Source organism: Rhinocladiella mackenziei (genome assembly GCF_000835555.1).
Source record: "Rhinocladiella mackenziei CBS 650.93 unplaced genomic scaffold supercont1.2, whole genome shotgun sequence".
In the NCBI taxonomy this organism is placed as follows: domain Eukaryota; kingdom Fungi; phylum Ascomycota; class Eurotiomycetes; order Chaetothyriales; family Herpotrichiellaceae; genus Rhinocladiella; species Rhinocladiella mackenziei.
The window spans coordinates 1,303,501-1,323,497 of NW_013550603.1; the positions used below are offsets into that span (position 1 = coordinate 1,303,501).

The following is a 19,997-nucleotide window of genomic DNA, read 5'->3' on the forward strand; positions in this document are numbered from 1 at the left end:
GACTGTTTTGCATGGAACGGGATTCCAGCGAAGGAATAAGGGAGGAATCTCTGGGAATACGTTCAATTGTGTCTGTTTGAGTCTACGCATCGCACCGCATTGCATGTGTTCTGTGTCCTGTAACCTATTTCTCCCCGATGTGGTCAAGAGACCACATTCACAATCCACCCCGACTAATTCCGTCGCCATCAGTAGGTAGCTGAAGTAGGTAGTCGAAATCCAACAATTACGTAGTACAAATGACCTATTCAGCTGAACATTGTGTTGTATACAGCAAACTTGTTTGAAGTGCACTGCATAGATAGCATCATGCTGCATTACATTTTCATTTTCCACCAGTCACCCGATGCTCAATGGCTCTCGGTGTATTGTCTCGTCTCGTACCAACTCAATTCAGCATCATCGCGTGCTCCGGTTTCAGTCCTAAGTCTTGACTCGGCCCGCTCGTGTGCCGCTACATACTCGGTAGTCGCCCCTCGCAAGTCGCCCGATATGATACTGTGACTGAGATCGAGGCCGGGTCCTAACTCCGCGTCGAGCCATCCAATTTCTCCACAGCCACCTATTTGACAGTAATAGTCAATTGTATTTGACAGCTTTTGACTCCTTTGAGACAAAAACTGCCGGTACCGGTGTGCTTCGGCAAGCGGCTTTGCGCCACGCCACGGTCCACAGTCCACGGTTCGAAAGGAAACCAACCGGTCATGCTTTGTTTTTCAGGCCAGGCGGGAAGTGTGGATGCGGATGTGGATGGACGCGTTTGGGCCTTAGACGCCAAACGGTGATATGCACGCGTTTGCGTAGATTCTGACTTCTATCTAAAGGTATCGGGGATGCCTTGCGTGCTTCAAAACGGTCAGAAGGCGCGTGGTCTTACGTCAATAATCTGCACGCACTTACAGGTTCAACTAGCATTTTCGATGAACCTCATCTACGAACAGAACACTAGCAAAGCTGAAGGATGGTCATGTTGATGATGGTCGCGTCAGAAGTCCCGCGTAACTCCACGCTAATTCCTCACTAGGAGGAAAGCTAGGACGAGGATTTACTAGCCTCACCTGGGCTCCATGCACGCATTTTACATGGGGTTTCAAGTTGGTACAAGACATCAACGTCAGCGTTCATTCGTAATCGCCATCCTTCATCTCCACAGACAGGTCAAGACAAGCAAGTTCACTTCGTATCCGCATTTACTTCCCGATCTGTCTTTCTTATCTAGCAAATTCTTCATTTGGTATGATATTGGACAATTAGTTTGTGGAAATCCTCGATCATTCAGCTGAGCAATACGCTATACTCGGGACCGGAGTGCGACGTGGCTTGAGAGAGCCTGGTGGCTCATTGATGATAAGATATATTCCATGATACAGAAGCAATTTCAGACGCTTCTGGAGTTCGCAGATATGTTTCCTAAACATCCGGGGGAACATGCGATGGTCAGCACACATGATCAGGCGAATGAGCACGAGGCGGGTAAAGTACCTGCGCATTTCCACCTTCGATTGAATACCTCTAGTGCTCTTAATCAAGGCAACTCTTTCTTCTTCAAGAAGACATTGTCTCTGAGATCCTTGAAGCGAAAGTCATGGTCAACTCACAATTGCTTTGCGTGCCTGCACGACTATCTCCGATATGAATTTGCTCGCTCTTCTAGCACGCTCAGATGGATGGGTTCGAGTCGATGGCTCGCAGAGGGCTAAAAGTGTGCTGTAACGCATCATCTCCATCTTTTTCGAAGTTCTGATCCGGGTGTTGTGTTGCTTCCCTGCAGGGTATGCCCATGTGCTAGTGTACAGACACCCCCCGTCTTTTCAGCCTCGGATTCGGCTGCTGTTGATCATAGTCTTCGCCGGCAGCTCCCCATCCCACCGTCCTACCTGGACGAGGATATCTGCATTTTCTCCACCTAGATCTCAACGGGTTCAGCACCATTAAAGCCTTTGTTGACGTGTTTGTTTCGATAGAGTCTCGTCTGGACGTGATCTGGCGTAATGAAGGTGTCATGGACATTCCTCCAGGGGGTACCACTGCCCAAGTGTTCAAAAGTCATCCTGGAATCAACGCATTGAGGCATTTCCTCTTCCAACATTATCTGATTCCGTTATGTCTTAGGACAGCGTCTAGCCCGGAAACAAAGCCACTTGCCCCGCCTGTCATCTTCGTCACCTCCTCGGGATACAGAGGCTCCACGAAGCCAGACAGAGTCCACTGGGATGATATAAACATGAATGCCTCAAGGGGATAAAAGGTGGATTGTTCAAATATGGCCAGGGTAAAGCCATGGATGTCATCTTTGCCCATGAGATGACCCGTAGGGATGCCTCACAAAGACCTGGTCTCCTTTTTCTCTCTACCCTGCATCAGTGACAACCAACTTGTAACGCTGTCGGCTAAGCTTCTTCAGAGCAATCACGTCGCTGTTGCTGTATGAGCAGCATTATGGTAGTTTCACTGAGCTTTTTGCCGGCTATACGAACGGCATCCAGGACTCCAAGTTGCCAAAGGGGGAAAGGACGTATATTATATTCAACCATGGGGACGGTGGCGAGATGAAAAATCGCATGGTATTCGAAGGTCTCAAGGAGAAGGAAAACCGGAGGGCGGTTGAGGAACATGTGTGAGGATACTTTGAAAGCCGATTCCTTTTCCCACTGGCTTCTCGTTGCTGGAAAAGGTGACACATTTCTCTCTCTAGGATATGCAAAGCATGCCTTGAGCAAATGGCATATAAGGCTGAAACAACCACCCCGCCTATGCTGCGTTATGAAAATCCCCCTTCCCGTATCACGCAACTGTACTCCCCTTAATTTGCGTTGACATCGTTTAAGTGCGTGACCTATTCTCGGCTCACGAACCCGTGCCCGTCGGTGTTGGCATAAGAAAGCAGAGATCAACAGCACACGGTGCTACGAAGTACGTAAAACCACTGATAACGTGGATAAGTCACTGGGTCCTGGCCTTGTCATGAGCCATGCCGCGGCTGAACACGCTGGTGGAAGCGAGGATGGATCGAAACATTCCAGGGAAAGGAGGGGCTGGGAATTCTCTTAGACGCGTGCGAAGGATTCGTGTGAGATGTTCTTGCTCCTTTTGATAAAATCCGTGCTTGTTCAACGATGCGAGTCCTAAATATATTCACTGGAGCTTGTAGTTTCATCAACGAGAAGAACGATGACTTTCGGGCCCCCGAACAGAAGAATGTTGGACGAAGAGTACAGATTTTTCCTTTCCCACTTTACGCGTCCAATATACTGGCCGTGTCTTAGCGCGTGACGCTATCAGGGAAACTTGTGATTCAAGAAAGCCAAACTTAGCCAGCCCGATGTTCATTATCAATGAAACTTGGTCCTGTATCTTTGCTTGCATTCTAGCCGAGACAACGGCTCCATGTTCAATAGGCGGTAGATGATCGACAACCGGGTCCATCGTCCATATCCTCTGATTCTCGTATGCACACCAAGACACGAGATTCAGGAGCCAGGGATCGTCCGATATCAATGACCTTGCCGTCCGCGGTAGACTCTGTAGCTGGCCTGGCTCAGTCGTCACACAAACCAAAAGATTGGTAAGCACCCGCTCATACCGCTCAAATTGTCCCGCGGCGAAATTTTATGCCCTTTCTGCTTGATATCCAGCTCCTGAATGCCGAACCCTAGCGTCATGGGGCGGCCCCTAACATTAAGACAAACATGCCAAAGCCAGCAAGCTGGCAGCCCTTCGAATCGTCTGTGACGGGCATGTTGCCTTCATGTCCCCTCCAAGCGCGACTAGTCGATGTTATAGACTAGCTCGCTACCATTAAGATCATCACCCAGCTCCCATGCCTTCATATCATTACGATTCCACCATGAGGCACTTTATCACCTGATCGTGAATCTCTCTCGGATTCGGAGCTCTCGCAACAAATTCCCTTGAAGCACGTTTCACCATATTCTGACCCCAATCTGCGCCTGAATTTGATAAGAGGTGGACAGAACCAAGACGGGGATGCTTCAGATAAAATTGACAGACGACTCGGAATCATCGGTTTCAGACATGGGACGGTGGAGTTCTCAGTCCCCTTGTTTTGTAGACCATGGCCAATATCCGTTGTTCCATCGCGCATCGATCTCCCGGGTGAATACCTCCAATGCTCTCGCATTCACTTTCTCACCACCCTTTCTTCCCACTGAACTCCCACCCATTCCTCCCGGAATGATATCTTTCCTGGGTCGCCACAGTTGTTCACACATGTCCCAAGGATGACTGTCCCCCACTCCATGCCGTCTTCCAAGTCCAATACTTCATCTTTTTCTAGTTCGTAGATCAATCCCGGCACTAGCTGCAACTCGAAAACTCTTTGTGCTGCGCAGCTCTCACACTTCGGGATGCCTCTCACGGCACCTGATTTGCCATGTGGAACAACAAATCTCGAAGCCACACTGTCTGTCCCAGAGTACAGGAGTGGTTCACCTTTGAACTCGTACCGCAAGACCTGTTCCGGATTCTGGCCTATTCGGTCTGAAAACTTTTGAAATGTCTTATCCAGTGAAGACTCAAAATTGTCTTTGTCCGCCCTGCTATTTCCACTATCGTCTATATCGTATTGTGTCTGGGACGATTCGGCTGTCGGCGGTTCAGGAGGTGCTGGGTACAAATCTTCAGGATAGGCGTCAAGGTAAAAAGATGCATACGGAGAGGGGAACGCGGAATTCTCCGGCCAAGGTTCTGTGGGCTCTTTCTTCAATTGTTCAGGGCTTTGGTCAGACACTATCTTGAGTTTGTCTGCAAAGGTCTCAGTAGGAGGCTCAGGTCCATCGACGGGTCGCTGTGGAGGTTTCGCTGCCAATGTTGAGCGGGAGGTCAGGGGGGAGAAAGGTTTTACGGAGGACCGTGTGCTCGTGCCGGACATCGAGAAAGGGTTTTCATTGCTTGTCGAGAGCTGTGGTCTGGTACCTCCAAAAAGGGCACTTCCCAAGTCTTGCAGAGGCTTATTTGATTCCTTTTCCTTCGGTGGGATTTCCTTCTTCTCTCGTCCTTCCGCTTTTCTCGTTTCTCGGAAAGCTCTGATGCTGCCAATTTTCTTGGAGCATGCTTTCTTTCTGCAGCACAGGACGTGAAGTCTTCGTTCGTCATGGGGGAAGTACTGTCGGAGATCTGCATTGAGCTGAACTAGGAGGGACATGTAGCCGTTGCACACTTTGCATTTGGCGAAAGTCGCAGGAGGAGGATGGTTCGAGTCTAACCAGGTGGGATGCCCACCGAGGTGACTGATGTCGTCGCCGGTTGATTCCGTGGTCGCATAACCGAGAGTGACGTTGGTGGTGGAATAGTCGTCGCCATCATCGGAGGAATCGCTGTCACAAGAAGGCATCTTTGCAACAGGAGAGGTGTGGGGGGAGCTTCCAGTAGTTTTTAGGAACCCTTCATCGGCGACTGATTCTTGATAATTTTTTTTTTATTTTTAGTGCCGGCCCACATTATTGTTAGAGGAATTAAGGTGTGTGCCGTACGGGTACCATGCCAAAACAAGTTAAATGGGGAGCCTTAATTCCAACCTTAGTCATCTACGGTTCTCCCCAACTTTTCCCCATTCCGGAGTACATATTCCGTACTCTGGTCTCCCGCCATCTCGTCCAGTCGTGAGTCTCTTGTCCCCTTTTCTCACCCTCCCTCATCCTGCCAGTTACCCTGTACCTCGCTGTCACTAACCGCATTTGTGCCCTGACAGTGCCCTTTCCACCATCATACCACCCATTCAACGTCCCCGTCTGTTCCCGGTATGTGTACTCCTCACTTGGCTATGCCAGCCAGATATTCCATATCCTCCCGTTGTCAAGGGAAAGTCCAATCATCCAACACCTCATTTTCCGTGTCCCACAATATTCCCCCGCGCATCCAGGCGGGGAACCATGCCAATCAACGTCTTACCTTACCCGGCATTCGAGCATATAACAAACCCGTTAGACCATCGCATCAGGCTTGCCGGAGAGTTTCCTGACGTCTCCTCTTGATCTTTCAGCATACAATCGCACCCGGCAGCTCCGAACCGAGAGAGCAAGTATTCGACCGCCATGGCTTCCCACAACGCCTCTGCTGTCACCATCGACGAGTATGAACTTCCCAAAGGCGGCAAACGAGTCGCAACGCTGGTATGTGCTGCGTTGATGGCACTTTCAGCTCGACGAAAACTCATCGAACCACGCTCAATCCTTCACGATCGAGTCCTAGCAAGGAGTGCCACAGCCGTCAAATACTCCAAGCCCGTCCAAGATGCCCTCTTTTATTTCTTCTTCGGCCTCCATGGGGCCGAGACCGTTTGGTTCGCTCTGACCAAGTTGAAGAAGCACAACGTTAAGCGTTTCAGCCCGGTGTGGTTCAAGTGGATCGTCACCGTCTTTCTTGGAGGTGTCTTTGCCACCAAGCATTGGGATGAAGTGGTGGAGAAGAAAGAGATCCAAGCCATCAAAGAAATTTAAGCAGAGGCCAACGCCCACCAATCATATTTTAAGAGCAAGCGGAAGGGGTCCCATGTTGGATGTCATTCTTTGGTTTCTGTCGTCGCATTTTGTCTTAACCATTAGCTAGCCGGAGTTATGGCGGAGTCTCTGGGATGTTTTGTTCTGCAGGATTTACCGACAACTCAAATGCCTATGAACTTCTCCCTACCAACAGACGGTCCAAAAAAGAAATGCCGCGGGCGATTAATGTCAGGTGTGAACCATGTGATCAAGCAGAGTCAATCCCTTCCAACGGTCCTAGTCCTTCCTTCGTCCTCCTATGATACTCCACTCTGACCACCAACCCATTTTGAGGTCTCTGCACGCATCACGCCGGGCAAGGTGAGTGGGAAACAAGTGGCTATCGATCACGGCATGTTTTGGAAACAGGGTGACCCGGGGTGCCTCTATCTCTCTGAGCGTTGAACAATATATGTTTGCGTCATGGTCACCGGTAGATAGTAGAAGAGCAACCAAGTCCAACTTAGCAGCATTATGATTGGTGGAGTCCTATGGATGCCGCTGGCTTTATATTGGCCCTCCACCCGTCATTCCACGAACTTTGCATTTTGTTCAGCCCAGATATCGCGTAGGAAACATTTGATTTCTGTCTGACCGACTCGACAATTCCAAATCAGAATCGCAAGAAGATTTACAATAGGGGGTAAGAATTTAATTTGGGTCGTTGGGTCCCAACCAAGCGTTGTGAGTGGTGTTATTGTACCCGTTATTCTCCAGTCTCGGAAAATTCAGACCTAGGAAGTAAATTACGGAGGATCTTCCTATATGTCGCAGTCCTCCATAGGAGAGCCTGGGCGCCGATGATGCGACGGCGCCATATCTGGGCATATCGAATAACCATAACTTACGCAAGGCGTGAAGCACCAAGAAGCTTGGCTTCGACATGTTTCAAGCCCCCATGGCGGGCCTGAGATGTGCAAAGGAGCCCTGGGTGCAATATGTGCGATCTGCTGTTTACTCTATATCATAAACCACCTGCACATTTTCATCCCCCCTGGATATTCATCAGGAGCAAGGCATATCCGACAATGTCCATCGATCCCTCAACGAAAAACCAAAAGTGCTACGACGCGAGGACTTGATCGAAACAACTCCGAACAACAGAACCAGGATGAAGTATTCTTACTCGATAAGCGCCGGAGCAACAGCAGCATTGTTTGGCCTGCTCTCTACCTCCGTGCGAGCGCAGAACGACACGACAGAGATTGACGGACCCGTGATCGACGTGTTATATATTACTGACCAGTCTCTTCTCGGCACGACGCTACAAGACTACCAACTGGCAGGAGAAGTCCTAGAAGCCGTGCGTATACTGATGTTCTCTCATCTTGTGCACTGCCCTCCTTTTTCTTTTCAAATCTGACTCGTGGTCGACTGAACAGAACCCATCCACTACGGTCCTTGCAATCGAGTGCTTAGGGGATGGCATCGACACGGATGTGTGCGGTGCAGACGCGGCGACACTGACATTCGGATCAACAACATGGCTCGCTTCGGACTCGACCGGTAACGTGGAGCTGACGGTGGACTGTTCGATTGCAAGGAACACGGAGAGCGCCGTTTGCGAGGAAGCGATCAAGGCACCGGCCCAAGTGTTCACAGATCCTTACATCAATCCAGCAGAGATTACTTCACTCATCACGGCCAGCGTGGACGATATCAGCTCGACAACCTTCACTGCCACCCTTGGCTCAACGCTGCTTACCTACCTCCCTATCACCATCACCGCGGGAGACGAGCTCTTGGCCAGCGCAAGTGCCCAGGCCACAGCCGAGGGTAATAACGCTGCAGCCAGGTCGAGCGTTATGCTGAACGGGCTTGTAGCCGGTGTTATGGGGGTGATGATATTGTTGTTGTAGATCTGTAGAAGAGCGAAAGAGGTGCACAACTTCAACTCTGAACATTGGGCGAACGGGTGCCCCATCTCATGCAGCTAACCCTAGCGAGGATGGGCTGTCATTTGTCTGTTGGAACAGAGCCAAGCATTTCTCACCTTTCAAGTTTCCAAAATAAGGCCGCGGTATCAACAATGATTTTGGGTTGGTATAGAGGTCTGGTGTGCATAGTCCACAATGGCAGAAGCAAGAGTGTTTGACGCTTCCCTGTATGATGTGTTGATTGACCCTCTTTATGGAGAAGGTTGAGGTTGGCAGTCCGCTGGTGTCCAGATGTATCGTTGTCAATCATATGCATTGGTCATACTATGGAGCGCATATCATCACCTGCTAGAATCTTGATCATCTAGGGTCCTTGTTGATTCTGCAGAAGGCCAACAGGAACGCATCCCATATTTCAGCTGTGGCCCCGGTTATCCTGTAGTTATAGTGCTTTTAGTACAGCTCATTAGACGCCAAGAGCCCGGGGGAAAGAAGTTGAAGCTAAACCTGAGAGATGTCAAGTTGATGGAAAAATGACTTCAATCCTCGTCCGACCATCTTTCACCTCTTTCATGAAGCTTGCGTAAACGCAACGAGATCTGGCCAACCACCAGCCTGATGAAAGCTTGGGAACTAAGTCAATGAGGAGCTTCCCAAAGTGGCGGATTCAGAGAATTCGGGGCAGCGGCGCCCTTGACTTGGCCCCCAAATCGCCCTTTATCTCTTCACCGCCGACTTCAACCTCATCTTCCCTTCCCCTCCATCCTTCTCCCCTCCTCCCCCTCCTCCTTGTTAGATCTGCTTCCATCCTGCTGCTCCTTCAATGCTCCCTAACCAGATCCTCTTGTCCACTGCTATGATTCCCTCAACCTCGTCCTATCCACAATGACAACCCTTGCGCCTCATGAACAGGCTTCGAACTTCCTCAGGCTGCCGCTCGAAGCTAGACTCCATATATATAGCTTCCTGCTCCCCCAGGGCACTTTCACAATTCAGTTTTGCCGACAATCCGAGCAGGATCTTTACAACCCCCGCCCAGGGAAGCGCTTCACCGGCTCCAAGCTTGTGGGACAAGTCTTTGCAATTGAAAACATTGTTCGCAACAACGGTCTCAACCTGCTCCTGGTAAGCAGACGAACCAGAGACGAAGTCCAGCCTATCTTGTCCAAACTGACAGTCCGCTTCCACTGCCCCAAATGCTTCGAAGAGTTGTTGCGCAACTTGTCCAACGGCCTCGGCCCCGGTATCAAATGGATCAGACACATCGAGATCCTCTATGAGACTGGATCGGGATTCTATGGCCCTCCACTCCGTCCCATAACCATCTGTCTAAGCAGATTCATGGCATCAGAGGAAATGCAAGCCATTCAATATACCGCGTGGTTGTACACCGGGCAAACAGCGGTCCTGAGGAAGGAAAATTGGACACAACAACCCCTTGCTCCCGACTGCAAAGCAATAACCCCGCCAGATCCAAGCCAGCCAAATACGGATCCTTCACTTAGAGGACGAATAGACCGCATTCAAAATCGGCTGGCGTATCAGACCGGTCCTACGCATCCCCAACTCCTCGCTCGGGTCGGCGAGCTAGCACACTCCGTGTCTCGCTATACGTTCGATCCTCTCACTCATGGGAAGTGGTTGATCAGTTTTTCGTTCGATTGATTCTAGAGCCATTGATTCCGATGAACGCGCAAAAGACCTACTCTCTCCGCTGAATTGAAATATACCAAGGAGATTGTAAGGATGGATTAAAAACGCATTCCCCTCATGCTCCCAGTGTACCCGTGTATTACGATGACCATGTTCGTCTGCTTCCAAATAATTATTACCATTACAGTCAGTAAGTTTTATGCAAAAGCCCGCCAACCAAATGCCGGCACATCATACTTTTCTCTTCTCCAATCTAACAAAAGGAGAACCTATGAGGTCGAATATAAAAATGTGAACTGCACCAATCCTGGGTTCAGGACAAGTGGTAGCCCGAGACTCACGACACTGCGAAAGGCAACAGTCAAGCGAAACTTTCGCATGATAGGGGGAACTCTCTTGAAAAAGCTGAGGTCTACTGCCTCTTTACTCGTCGCGCCCCAGGTCGTGTCCACGCTGAAAAGATGGCCCAAGATTGCTTGGGAGACGTGCAGTGAGATCTAGGCCCAAAATTATTGTCAGCAACGGAGTCCAACGGAAATTCTCCCACAGTGCTGAGACAAGAGTCTTGTTCTCGACCCAGTACCACATGACTGCAAGCGAGATGTTGCCGAAGAGAATCGCCACTTCAGAAGAGGGATTGCTCTATCTCCCTGACCGGGTCGAGGAAGCCGTCCACTGGCACGCGTGTGTCCGAGTCAATGAAGAGGATACAGTCGCCGAACCCCCACCTTACCGTCAGCTTGGGTGGGACTCTTCATCTTCAGCAATGACTTCGGCTAGCGCATGATCACAAGCCGCAAGCTCTTCCTCTGCAGGCCCAAAATGTCGGGGAGGCAGATTTGTGCATGTGTCTTCGACGCAGGCACTCGCGTTCAACGCATGGTTCATATTGGAGGCTTTCTTGCACTTGCCTGCTCGAATGGGCGGCTTTGCTCCATCGGCAAGGTTTGGGGTTATGTTTCGGTCGAACAGTCCAGCCGATGTTGTGTTTGTCATAATAGTCTCGTCTTTCTTGAGCTCGCTCCGCAGAAGTAATACGCATGTCGCCGTCGTTGACAAAGATGTTGGCGGTGCCTTCTTGCATCTTGTACGTGGAGATGGCAGCGATGATAGATTTGATGGTGGGATGGACCACGGATCACAGCCCTTCCCTTGTACAAGGGACATTGAGTCGTCACACAAGCTGCGTGGAGGTCGTGGACAATCGAGCTGGGACTGGCCAGAGAAGGATTTGGTGTTGGGTGTTTCGTTGGTTGATGGGACCGATGATCTGGGCAACTCAGCCGGCCACGGATTATATGAAGAAAATAGCTAGCCAGCATTGCAGGGCACAGCAAGGACAAAAATAAGGCGGATCCAGGATTTGTCAACTTTAATTTAAACGGCAATTTAACGCTAGCCACTGCCAGTGGCGTTAATAAGGAGGATCAGGGTAAACGTCGTGAGCAGGCGCTGAAATCAGGACGACTCGTCGAACAGGAGCTAGTTGTGTCACATTTTTGAGGTCGTCTTGTTGTGACTCTTCTGCAGAACTGTTATCGAGATTTACCGTACTGCTGGGCATGACACTCGCAGCGCAAGCGGCAGCTTTGTCGTATTCGATTTCTTTCAAATCATACTGATGAGTTGATTCTCGATACTTTGCATCCGGCGTAGGATGTAGTTTGGATCATCTTCCCAGACCACTAGGATTCCGTATTCTTGAATGAACGCCGCGAAATGATGCTTCTAACAGTCTGGCAAGCGGGATATACTGGGCAGGGTCCGCAGGAGGAGTTTGATGGCCCGGGTGTTGATCGTCATTGCACACTATGGGTATTAGTATCAATTGCAGTAACAAGTTTGCTATATCTCCTGGGTAAATAAAGCTGTCTTATCTTGACGTTAAGTTTCTAGGACGTGATCGCGGGTCTTCGGGAGGTAGACCTGTAGTCATCTTGGCTTTCTTGAGCGTAACACCCTCTTCGACGCCATGGGTCGGCCACGTTTTCTCCGGTTACTGTTTGTGAAGCCCGCTACACGTCATATCTGTCTGGAGATCTCGGAATTCCGCTGTAGAGCTGTTTCGAACGTCCCTACTGGTGTACGGGAAGTGTTTCCTGATTGGAGATAGTTTTGTGGCCGTCGATTTATTGTTTGTGGGAGAGCCACTACGAGAGCGTGCCTGGGTAGTTGGGCTTGGTGTTGCTGGACGGTTGGGAGTTGATGAGTAGTCGAAAGTTGGAAGAAGTCATGGCTCGACCGACGGGGAAGCATGGTTGTCAAGGTTGGGGGAACTTGGCCTGGCATCTCTTCTTTCGGGAGCTTGAGGATTGTCTTCAGTGTCTTCTCGGGCACACATGGTAGGAGCCTTGAGCACAGCACGAAAAGAATCGAAACTGGTGTGGATGGTAGATAGACTTTTGGCAAGGAGCGAGGATTGAAATAGAGAGAAGGAAAACGTCATGCATAGGTGAGAGAAGAAAAGTGGAAAGCTTGTCCAACCTCGTATCGGATTTGATCAAAGGAATATGGCGCCTCTAGGAATATTACCACTAAGGCATAGTAGCCAGGTCACCCACCGCTGCTACTTGGAAGTTTACTCGCATCGTGTTAAGGGGTTGATCAGCGAAGGGGATCAACGTACCCAGTATGTCCTTCCAACGAAGAAACCGGACCGATGCAGATCGAGAATTGAAATTCCTTCAGCAGTGGCGCGCAACACCTGGCCAGAAGGAGAGTCGGATAGAAATATCTGGACCGAAAGGTCCCAGCCGAATGGAAACGAATAGCTCGTACCAGAAAACGAATAGTCAAGCTGATCCTTTCAGAGAAGGTAGCGTTCCGTGATAGGGCTGAGAGGTTATTCAAAACTGTAGATACTGCAGGATTTTGCCGGGATTGTCATCGTCCTTATCTGAGATCCTGGCGGGCCGAGTTGTGAATGTTGCGATTCGACAAGGTAACCATGTGGTAAATCATGAAGCATAGGTTATGGTATGCTTGCAAATGATGCTAGAATTGACCGGACCAGGCCATGGTTTTAGCATCCAAGACATCTGGGAAAGAAAAGCTCGCCAGCTCCGAATAGAACTTGTCCCGGAGATATCAGCACCTGGTTTACCGGCCCAACTTCGAGGTTTAGCATCATTTGGGATGGGCCTGAAGCTGCTGCTGAACCAGTCTTTGCTCCTCCAATGTGTTTTCATAATCTCTTATTCTCAGAGAGCCGGCATCCCAGATCAGGATCGCTTGCAGAGAGACGACTTCGTCTCTCCGATGTAAACTATCCTTCCTCTTTCGGGCGTGTACGCCTGAATTTTGAGTATATCCAATCACGTTGATCCAACAGCCATGCCGCAGTGCCGAGGATGCTGTGCTTTCAAGAACAAGACTGACATCGACTGAGACGCGAGGGACTGGGTGAGCGTTCTTTGGATATGCATGCTCAAGAAGTAGTTGACCGTTGAGAACGTCATACTGCAGCACACTGGAAGTCTAAGTCAATAGCATGGCAGCTGTGATCAATGAGAACCCTACCAGCCTACGAATCTCACCTTCGTTGCCGGTGGCAAGGAAGCAAGTTCGTAGAGGAAGACGAGTTTGCTTGGAACAGGCGCGTTGGTAGCACCTTCGCTCATAGCTGTGTTTATGAAGGTGGTGGTGGGCAATTTGATGCCTGGCATCTCAGAAATATGTCGCGGCTGTGCGTCTGGGGGTGAATTGCTTGGCGCACGTGCTCTCGGCAAACCTGCAAGCGATGTCATTCATGCCTTGGACTCTTCCAGATGGCCGGTCTCAGGCTGCTCATCAAAACTCCGCCTCTCTTGTACTTCCCGACTAGTCCTCCCATTTCTCTATCCTAAAAGAACTTCAACTTCAAATTCCTGTTGCCTGGGTCCTTTTCGTCATTCTTTTTCACCCTAGACCCCTACCACATCAAACAAAGCCGGTCCGCCACCGGCTGAACACGCGATAAGAATTGAAGACTTTGGAGAGACCATTACCACTCCGCAGCCATCTTTACGCTGAGACTTGTCTTTCCGCGCATCGACACGCAGTCTACTACTTCCATTCCTGTGCACTTCGTTGCTTAGATCTTCATTCTCAAAGCGAACAATATGTGGGGTTGGTTCGGCGGGGCAGCGGCCCAGGCCAGAAGAGATGCACCCAAAAATGCCATTTTGAAGCTGCGCCAGCAACTGGATATGTTACAAAAACGAGAAAAGCATCTGGAAAGTCAGATGGCAGAACAAGATGCGTTGGCCCGGAAGAATATTTCAACGAATAAAAATGGTAAGCCCGCACAGCAATCCCGTATTACTCGGCGGAATTGTGTTTGACCTAGTACTGATACGAGGGTTTTTCTCAACACACAGCCGCCAAAGCCGCTCTGCGACGCAAGAAACTCCACGAACGCACTCTCGAACAGACTTTAGCCCAGATTGCACAAGTCGAACAGCAGATCTATTCCATCGAAGCCGCCAACATTAACCAGGAGACCCTGAACGCCATGAAGAACGCTGGAGCGGCCATGAAACAAATCCATGGCAATCTGACGATCGACAAAGTTGACCAGACCATGGATGAACTACGTGAACAACACGCTCTTGGAGAAGAAATCGCCAGCGCAATCACGAACGCGCCTATTGGAGAGCCCATTGACGAGGCGGATTTGGAAGAAGAATTGGAAGGCCTGGAGCAGGAAGCGATGGACGAAAGAATGTTGAAGACCGGCCCGACCCCTATCACAGGCGAGGTCAACCGGTTGCCCGCTGTGTCCACTGGTCCAGGTAGGTCAGACTCTATCCCGGCGAACCCTATATCTCAGCAGTCATATTGATCCTTTCTATAGTCAGCAACAAGCCTTCAACAGTGGAAGAAGACGAAGAAGAAGAATTACGCAAGCTGCAGGCCGAGATGGCGGTGTGAGAGCATTGCGACAAAGCCTCAAGTTGAGGATGATTTTCCATCGTTGGTTTCCGGCGATCCCAATCAATGCCTTGGCCACAGGGCGTTCTGTGAGAATTGAAATGAGATCTCAGATTCTGATGTACCCAGGCAGTAGAGGAGGCGTTTTATGGATGAGGTACGCGCTGAATGGGCTCGGCTCTCATGCTTCATGACCAAATTACTATGTTAAGAACGACAATCGCATTTCTTTGGGCCATCCCATCCTGTCTTCATATCCTCTGTGAATGGGAAGGCTGCCAGCAGCAAGCGCGTACTCCTTTCCCTTGTGGCTTGGGAAGAGTATCACGGCATGGTGAGTATTTCTCGTCGTGCCTACTAAGAGTTCATCGGGTTACAATATGACTCCCGTTTCCCTTGTGAAAGAGGAGGCCACCAGCAGCAAATGAAGTACTTGTTTCCGTTGTGCTATTGGAGGATAACGGTCGTGAGCCGCGTCTGTATTTCTTTCATGAACTGGGAGCATGTCTACGCCAAAGTGAGTATTCGTTGCCTTTGTCCACTAGAAGCACACCAACAGCAAAGTAAGCGCACAGCTGCAATATGTTCCAGGTTTCCTTCACTTATATCATTCCATTTCTTCCTTCACTTCACTTCAACGTGCAGCACAGGCATATAGCCGTGCCCTTTTATCGCCAGTCGCACTTCACGTCACCGTGTGCACTCATTTCCCACATGACAGCTCCCAACAAAACAGGACGGTAGAGCGTTCGCGCTTTCATACGGAGGTGCTATAGAACTTAGCACAGCAACTAATCAAATGACAATACCGCAGAGAATGACGAGCTTCGCCGGGAGGCAGCATTCCCCTTTGATCTTTGACTTGCGAGGCTGACCAAATCAGAGGCGCTCTTGTAACTCTCTGCGCTTTGCGACTAACGAGTCCAGATTTCGCCAGTATGAGCAGCATCATTGCCGTCCTCCTTAGAGAAATCGAACTCCACGTCACCAACGACAACGCCCCTCATCTGGGGCAAACAGATATCGGACCCATCGCCCGATTTGTCCAGAACGACTGTCGTTTGCCCTTCATCGTACGCCGAAAATATCTCCTGGAAAGATTTCAAGAATATTTTGCTTGTCAGTATCTACGGTCGCAGAGACCAGAGGCTTGTTGATGAAGGGTTGTTCCCAAAACATTGGACTTACGCACGAGGGAGATTTCATCGTCTTGAGTTCCCGAAGATTGTGTCCTCAATCGATGCTAGACCTGAGACGGCATGTTTTCCTCAAATCATGCTTGGGTTTAGCTGTCCTCTATCCTGTGCGCACGCAGCCTGCTCGGCCGAGCAACTGTGCACTGTTGAGATATGCTATTCAAAATTGTCTTGGACTGCCTCACGAACTTGAACGGAAACATATGCATCAAATTCTTCCCATCGAATTGCGAACTTTCAAAGACATGAGGTCGGGAATGGTCTGATTCAAAGTGGGATCAGCTAAGTTTCGGACACCTCGAAAAATTATAGTCGAGCTATCTGCCATCGCGTTTGTTCGACAATGCAATTGAATATCACCCACGATTGGGCACGTCCGACGATGCTTTAGAAGCCCTGCTGACCGCTCAAAATACATCGCAACTTGGAGTTGTATCGGAACCCACAACAAGAATATCGCTCTCTTTGTTTCATAGAGGTCGTCAACATCGTTTTATGGGTTCGGATATATTCAACCAGCTTATGGTGCTTTGGTCACCTAGAATTCATAATCGTCACAGGCTGCGTTCCCACAAGCCTGACACTAACGTCGGAAAAGATACGCCCAGGAGTCTCCGCCTCTGCCTTTCAAACCAAGTGGAAGTTAGCCAAGAACGGGAAGAGGAGTGTTCTCAAGAATACATTTTCAGGCGCAGATTGGATGACAGGGGCAATGAATGTCTTATTAGCGATTTGGAGTTGGCTTGAGGATGGTAGCCACTCGCGCAGTTGAATGGTAGCCTTGTACCACTAGGTAGAGTTCATTGCTGACGATTAGGACAGCAATCAAGACGTGAACGTCACGCTCTTGCCAGCCAATTCCTTACCCATCTTCGCACGTTTCGCCCCCGTACTAGTATCCAAGGCCTTTGCAAACGGGTTCATTCTCTTCGTTGCTTGCCCATTCGCATTACCCTGCACCGCCGGACTCGGTTGGTTCAGCAGTGACTCTGCACTCGCGTAATCAAATGGCTGAGTCGTCTTCGTGGCAGCCTCAGCCGTGAGTCGCTTGGCTTCCCTACGTGCTTCTCTCTTTGCTTTCTTGTCCGATTTGTGTTTCTCCTGAGCATGGCTCTTCGGTACGTCTTCGGGATCGGATGCTTCAGCGGACAGTATAGTCGCCTCTTTGAACGTTGGGGGAGAACCGTTGACCGGTGTCAACTTCGGCGCCGTTGAGGGCACGACGATAGAATCGTCGACATCCTCCGCCTTTCGTTTCTTGGGGGGCGAGACGTTTTTCAACGTGAAGATTTCGGAGACTTTGGAACGGAGTTGTTCTTGCGCCGTCATGACCACGGCCGCTGGTTGCATCTTGGCTGGTGTTGTGACCTCGTCCACTTCGCTCCCGGTGGCGAGAACTGGGAGCGGTAGGATCGATATCAAAGCGTGAACTGCAGTCGTGGCTTCCGGAGGTGATTGCCGATATTGCGGCGCCACTTCACCCCAAAAAAGGGACGTGGAGCATCGTGCCGCAATCGGAGTGTCATTTTCAACGTAGCCATCATAATTCAGGCTTGGAGAGGCTATACCAATGTCCCCATTGGCAGTGAGTTGCTGCAATGTCGCACCTAAGCCTGAATATGTAGTGGATGGTTGTTCTTTTCTTTCCCTCCGCGACCGGTAAGGATAAGCACCATGTACTTCTTCATAGTGCCGCATAACCTCTTGGAAAGACTTCCCATCACGGCCCTCATGCTTGCCCTTTTTGATGACCTCGATGAGTTCAGGTAGGTTTTTTAGGTTGTCTAGAAGAGTTTTGGGGACTCCTCGGATTGAGACGTGGAAGTTGAAGACCGAGGTCGGCATGTTGGTTGCGATTAAGAATAAGAGACGATTAGGAAGAATATATTGAATCCCTTCGTCCATTTCTCTTGCCTTGCGGTCTCGCCACGCGTGCACAGCTCGAAAGACCCCAAACTGTTCTTTGTTGAAGGTCACGGTTCTCTGCATGAGCAGTCCAAGCCACCCATACGAGCCACGCCCGAATTCTGAATCATAGAATGGATGATCATAGACTTGAAGAGCTTCTTTCTTCGATTGTGTCAGGACATGGTCCGTAAGATTTTCGGTGGGGGTGGATGATTCAATGAGCATGTTTCGGACGTGATCATAGATATGCAGCAGGTAATGTGTATCTGAGCGAGCATAGTCAACTAGTTCCGGCGGTAAAGGTCTTACCCGCCAATCGGCTGTTTGATACTGCTTCTGTGCCTCGAAATTGGCGAAACGGTGGAGGAGATGCTTCAGACCTTTCCCCTGAATCTGCAGGGCACAAGATGCGTGGAATGTGTCGAAAAGGCCAACGACGTATAAGCCGAGATCTCGTTGTAGCCAGATTATGTCCATATTTGAGCCGTGGAGCACTTTCAGGATCTTTGGATCTGCAAAGACCTCGTTGAGAATCTGTAGATTCTCGCGCCAAGGCTTCAAGGTATCGACAATCCAATCTTTTTCACGAGTGCTGATTTGCATGAGACACACCATACCAATATATGAGCGTTGGTCGTTGTGCTCAAGATCAACTGCGATCTCGGTGGCGCCTTTCAATTCTTCCAGCATTTCTTTGACGCCCTCTTCAGTGTCGACGAAAGTCGCTTCACTTCCATCTGCCGGATTAAAGGGAATGGGAGGACGTGTTTGATACACGGAAGCGGGATAGGCATATTCTTCGATCTCACGTTGATAGGGGTGCTTGTATCTGTCGCAATAAATCAGCGAATACAGAGTGGAAATGAGATTGAACGTACCCAGTATCTTCGTCGCCGATGCTCTCTTCTAGGGGAACGACTGCGTGAGGCTTTGTCCGAAGAAGAGGCTTAAAATGGCTGGTCTCGAAATTGTTGACCTTTCTTTCAAAAAGTTGTTGCGGTTTCTTTATGACTTTGGGAGACGACTGCGGAAAGTCACTGACGGGCGTTCCAGGCTTTGGAGTCGGCACCACACCTCGGTCATTGAGACTCTGACGCTGAAACGCCCCCGATACTTCATCCAGCTTGGAATCGGTTTTCTCAAGAAGATTGTCAATCACATCGACTATGCGGGGCCACCTATCCTCTATATCATCTTGACTTTGGAGGGATGGAGCTTTGATGTTCGTATCCTTGGTGGCGGCTTTCAGCAGTTTGTTGGTCAAGCGCAAAAGGTGTGCATTCTGCCGGTCGAGCGCACGAGACAGTTTTTCGCTGGAGGAGCGATGAAAGCTCAAATCTTGGTTAGAGATTTGATTTGCGGTTCTCGTTACGTTGATCAGGGAGGATTGCACCAGCTCTTGGAAAGACTTGAAATCGGCGGTCAAGTCCATGCTGAACCGGTCTTCATTTGACACATCGACAAGCTCACTGCCATCTGCAGGATAGAAGGGTAACAGGGATGTTGACGCGTGGTATGAATGATAGTCTCTCATCTCCAAATCTCCACTGGAGGACGAGTACCCGTGCTTCGGCGAAGTGAGGCACACTTTGCGCAGTCTTGGCATATAACTACGGCGGATCTTCCAACTCGCAGCGACACTTTTCCCGTGGGCAGAATCGATTAGATCGTCCTGCTGAATGCAAAGACGACACATGGTAGGGACATTCAAAAGCACCGGATGCGAGACCTGCCGAAAACGCAAGAAAAAGGTGAGACATTGTCTGGGTTCGAAGCGTGTTTGGAAGCTTCACTAAAATCCCATTCCTTAAGTGCGGCGAAGAGCTGCCTGAATGCCTCGCTTGCATCAAGGCCGGTTGGAAGTGCCCAGGATACTCCAAACGATGGAAATTCGTGGATGAGAATTCCCAGCTGGTCACATTTTATCGAAAAAGAAAGTACATTTTTGAAGA

General features: G+C 49.9%; 8 protein-coding genes across 8 annotated transcripts; 4 read left to right on the forward strand and 4 right to left on the reverse strand.

Annotated features, from left to right (window-relative positions):
- Positions 1 to 4,141: 4,141 nt before the first annotated feature.
- Positions 4,142 to 5,353, reverse strand: Z518_02274 (uncharacterized protein; the record flags this gene model as incomplete). The annotated part of the gene is made up of 1 exon (XM_013419303.1): positions 4,142 to 5,353. One exon carries the CDS (start codon positions 5,351 to 5,353, stop codon positions 4,142 to 4,144), a length of 1,212 nt encoding a protein of 403 aa, XP_013274757.1.
- A 700-nt stretch (positions 5,354 to 6,053) lies between these two features.
- Positions 6,054 to 6,458, forward strand: Z518_02275 (uncharacterized protein; the record flags this gene model as incomplete). The annotated part of the gene is made up of 1 exon (XM_013419304.1): positions 6,054 to 6,458. The coding sequence occupies one exon, from the start codon at positions 6,054 to 6,056 to the stop codon at positions 6,456 to 6,458; it is 405 nt and encodes a 134-aa protein (XP_013274758.1).
- Positions 6,459 to 7,611: 1,153 nt separating this feature from the next.
- Z518_02276 (uncharacterized protein) lies at positions 7,612 to 8,359 on the forward strand (the record flags this gene model as incomplete). The annotated part of the gene is made up of 2 exons (XM_013419305.1): positions 7,612 to 7,803; positions 7,883 to 8,359. 2 exons carry the CDS (start codon positions 7,612 to 7,614, stop codon positions 8,357 to 8,359), a joined length of 669 nt encoding a protein of 222 aa, XP_013274759.1.
- Positions 8,360 to 9,262: 903 nt separating this feature from the next.
- Z518_02277 (uncharacterized protein) lies at positions 9,263 to 10,042 on the forward strand (the record flags this gene model as incomplete). The annotated part of the gene is made up of 1 exon (XM_013419306.1): positions 9,263 to 10,042. The coding sequence occupies one exon, from the start codon at positions 9,263 to 9,265 to the stop codon at positions 10,040 to 10,042; it is 780 nt and encodes a 259-aa protein (XP_013274760.1).
- A 775-nt stretch (positions 10,043 to 10,817) lies between these two features.
- Positions 10,818 to 11,114, reverse strand: Z518_02278 (uncharacterized protein; the record flags this gene model as incomplete). Its single annotated transcript, XM_013419307.1, has 1 exon — positions 10,818 to 11,114. The coding sequence occupies one exon, from the start codon at positions 11,112 to 11,114 to the stop codon at positions 10,818 to 10,820; it is 297 nt and encodes a 98-aa protein (XP_013274761.1).
- Positions 11,115 to 13,156: 2,042 nt separating this feature from the next.
- On the reverse strand, positions 13,157 to 13,650 carry Z518_02279 (uncharacterized protein; the record flags this gene model as incomplete). The annotated part of the gene is made up of 2 exons (XM_013419308.1): positions 13,157 to 13,499; positions 13,550 to 13,650. 2 exons carry the CDS (start codon positions 13,648 to 13,650, stop codon positions 13,157 to 13,159), a joined length of 444 nt encoding a protein of 147 aa, XP_013274762.1.
- A 480-nt stretch (positions 13,651 to 14,130) lies between these two features.
- On the forward strand, positions 14,131 to 14,941 carry Z518_02280 (uncharacterized protein; the record flags this gene model as incomplete). The annotated part of the gene is made up of 3 exons (XM_013419309.1): positions 14,131 to 14,305; positions 14,389 to 14,802; positions 14,865 to 14,941. The coding sequence occupies 3 exons, from the start codon at positions 14,131 to 14,133 to the stop codon at positions 14,939 to 14,941; spliced, it is 666 nt and encodes a 221-aa protein (XP_013274763.1).
- A 2,021-nt stretch (positions 14,942 to 16,962) lies between these two features.
- On the reverse strand, positions 16,963 to 19,477 carry Z518_02281 (uncharacterized protein; the record flags this gene model as incomplete). The annotated part of the gene is made up of 2 exons (XM_013419310.1): positions 16,963 to 18,874; positions 18,924 to 19,477. 2 exons carry the CDS (start codon positions 19,475 to 19,477, stop codon positions 16,963 to 16,965), a joined length of 2,466 nt encoding a protein of 821 aa, XP_013274764.1.
- Between the last annotated feature and the right edge of the window lie 520 nt (positions 19,478 to 19,997).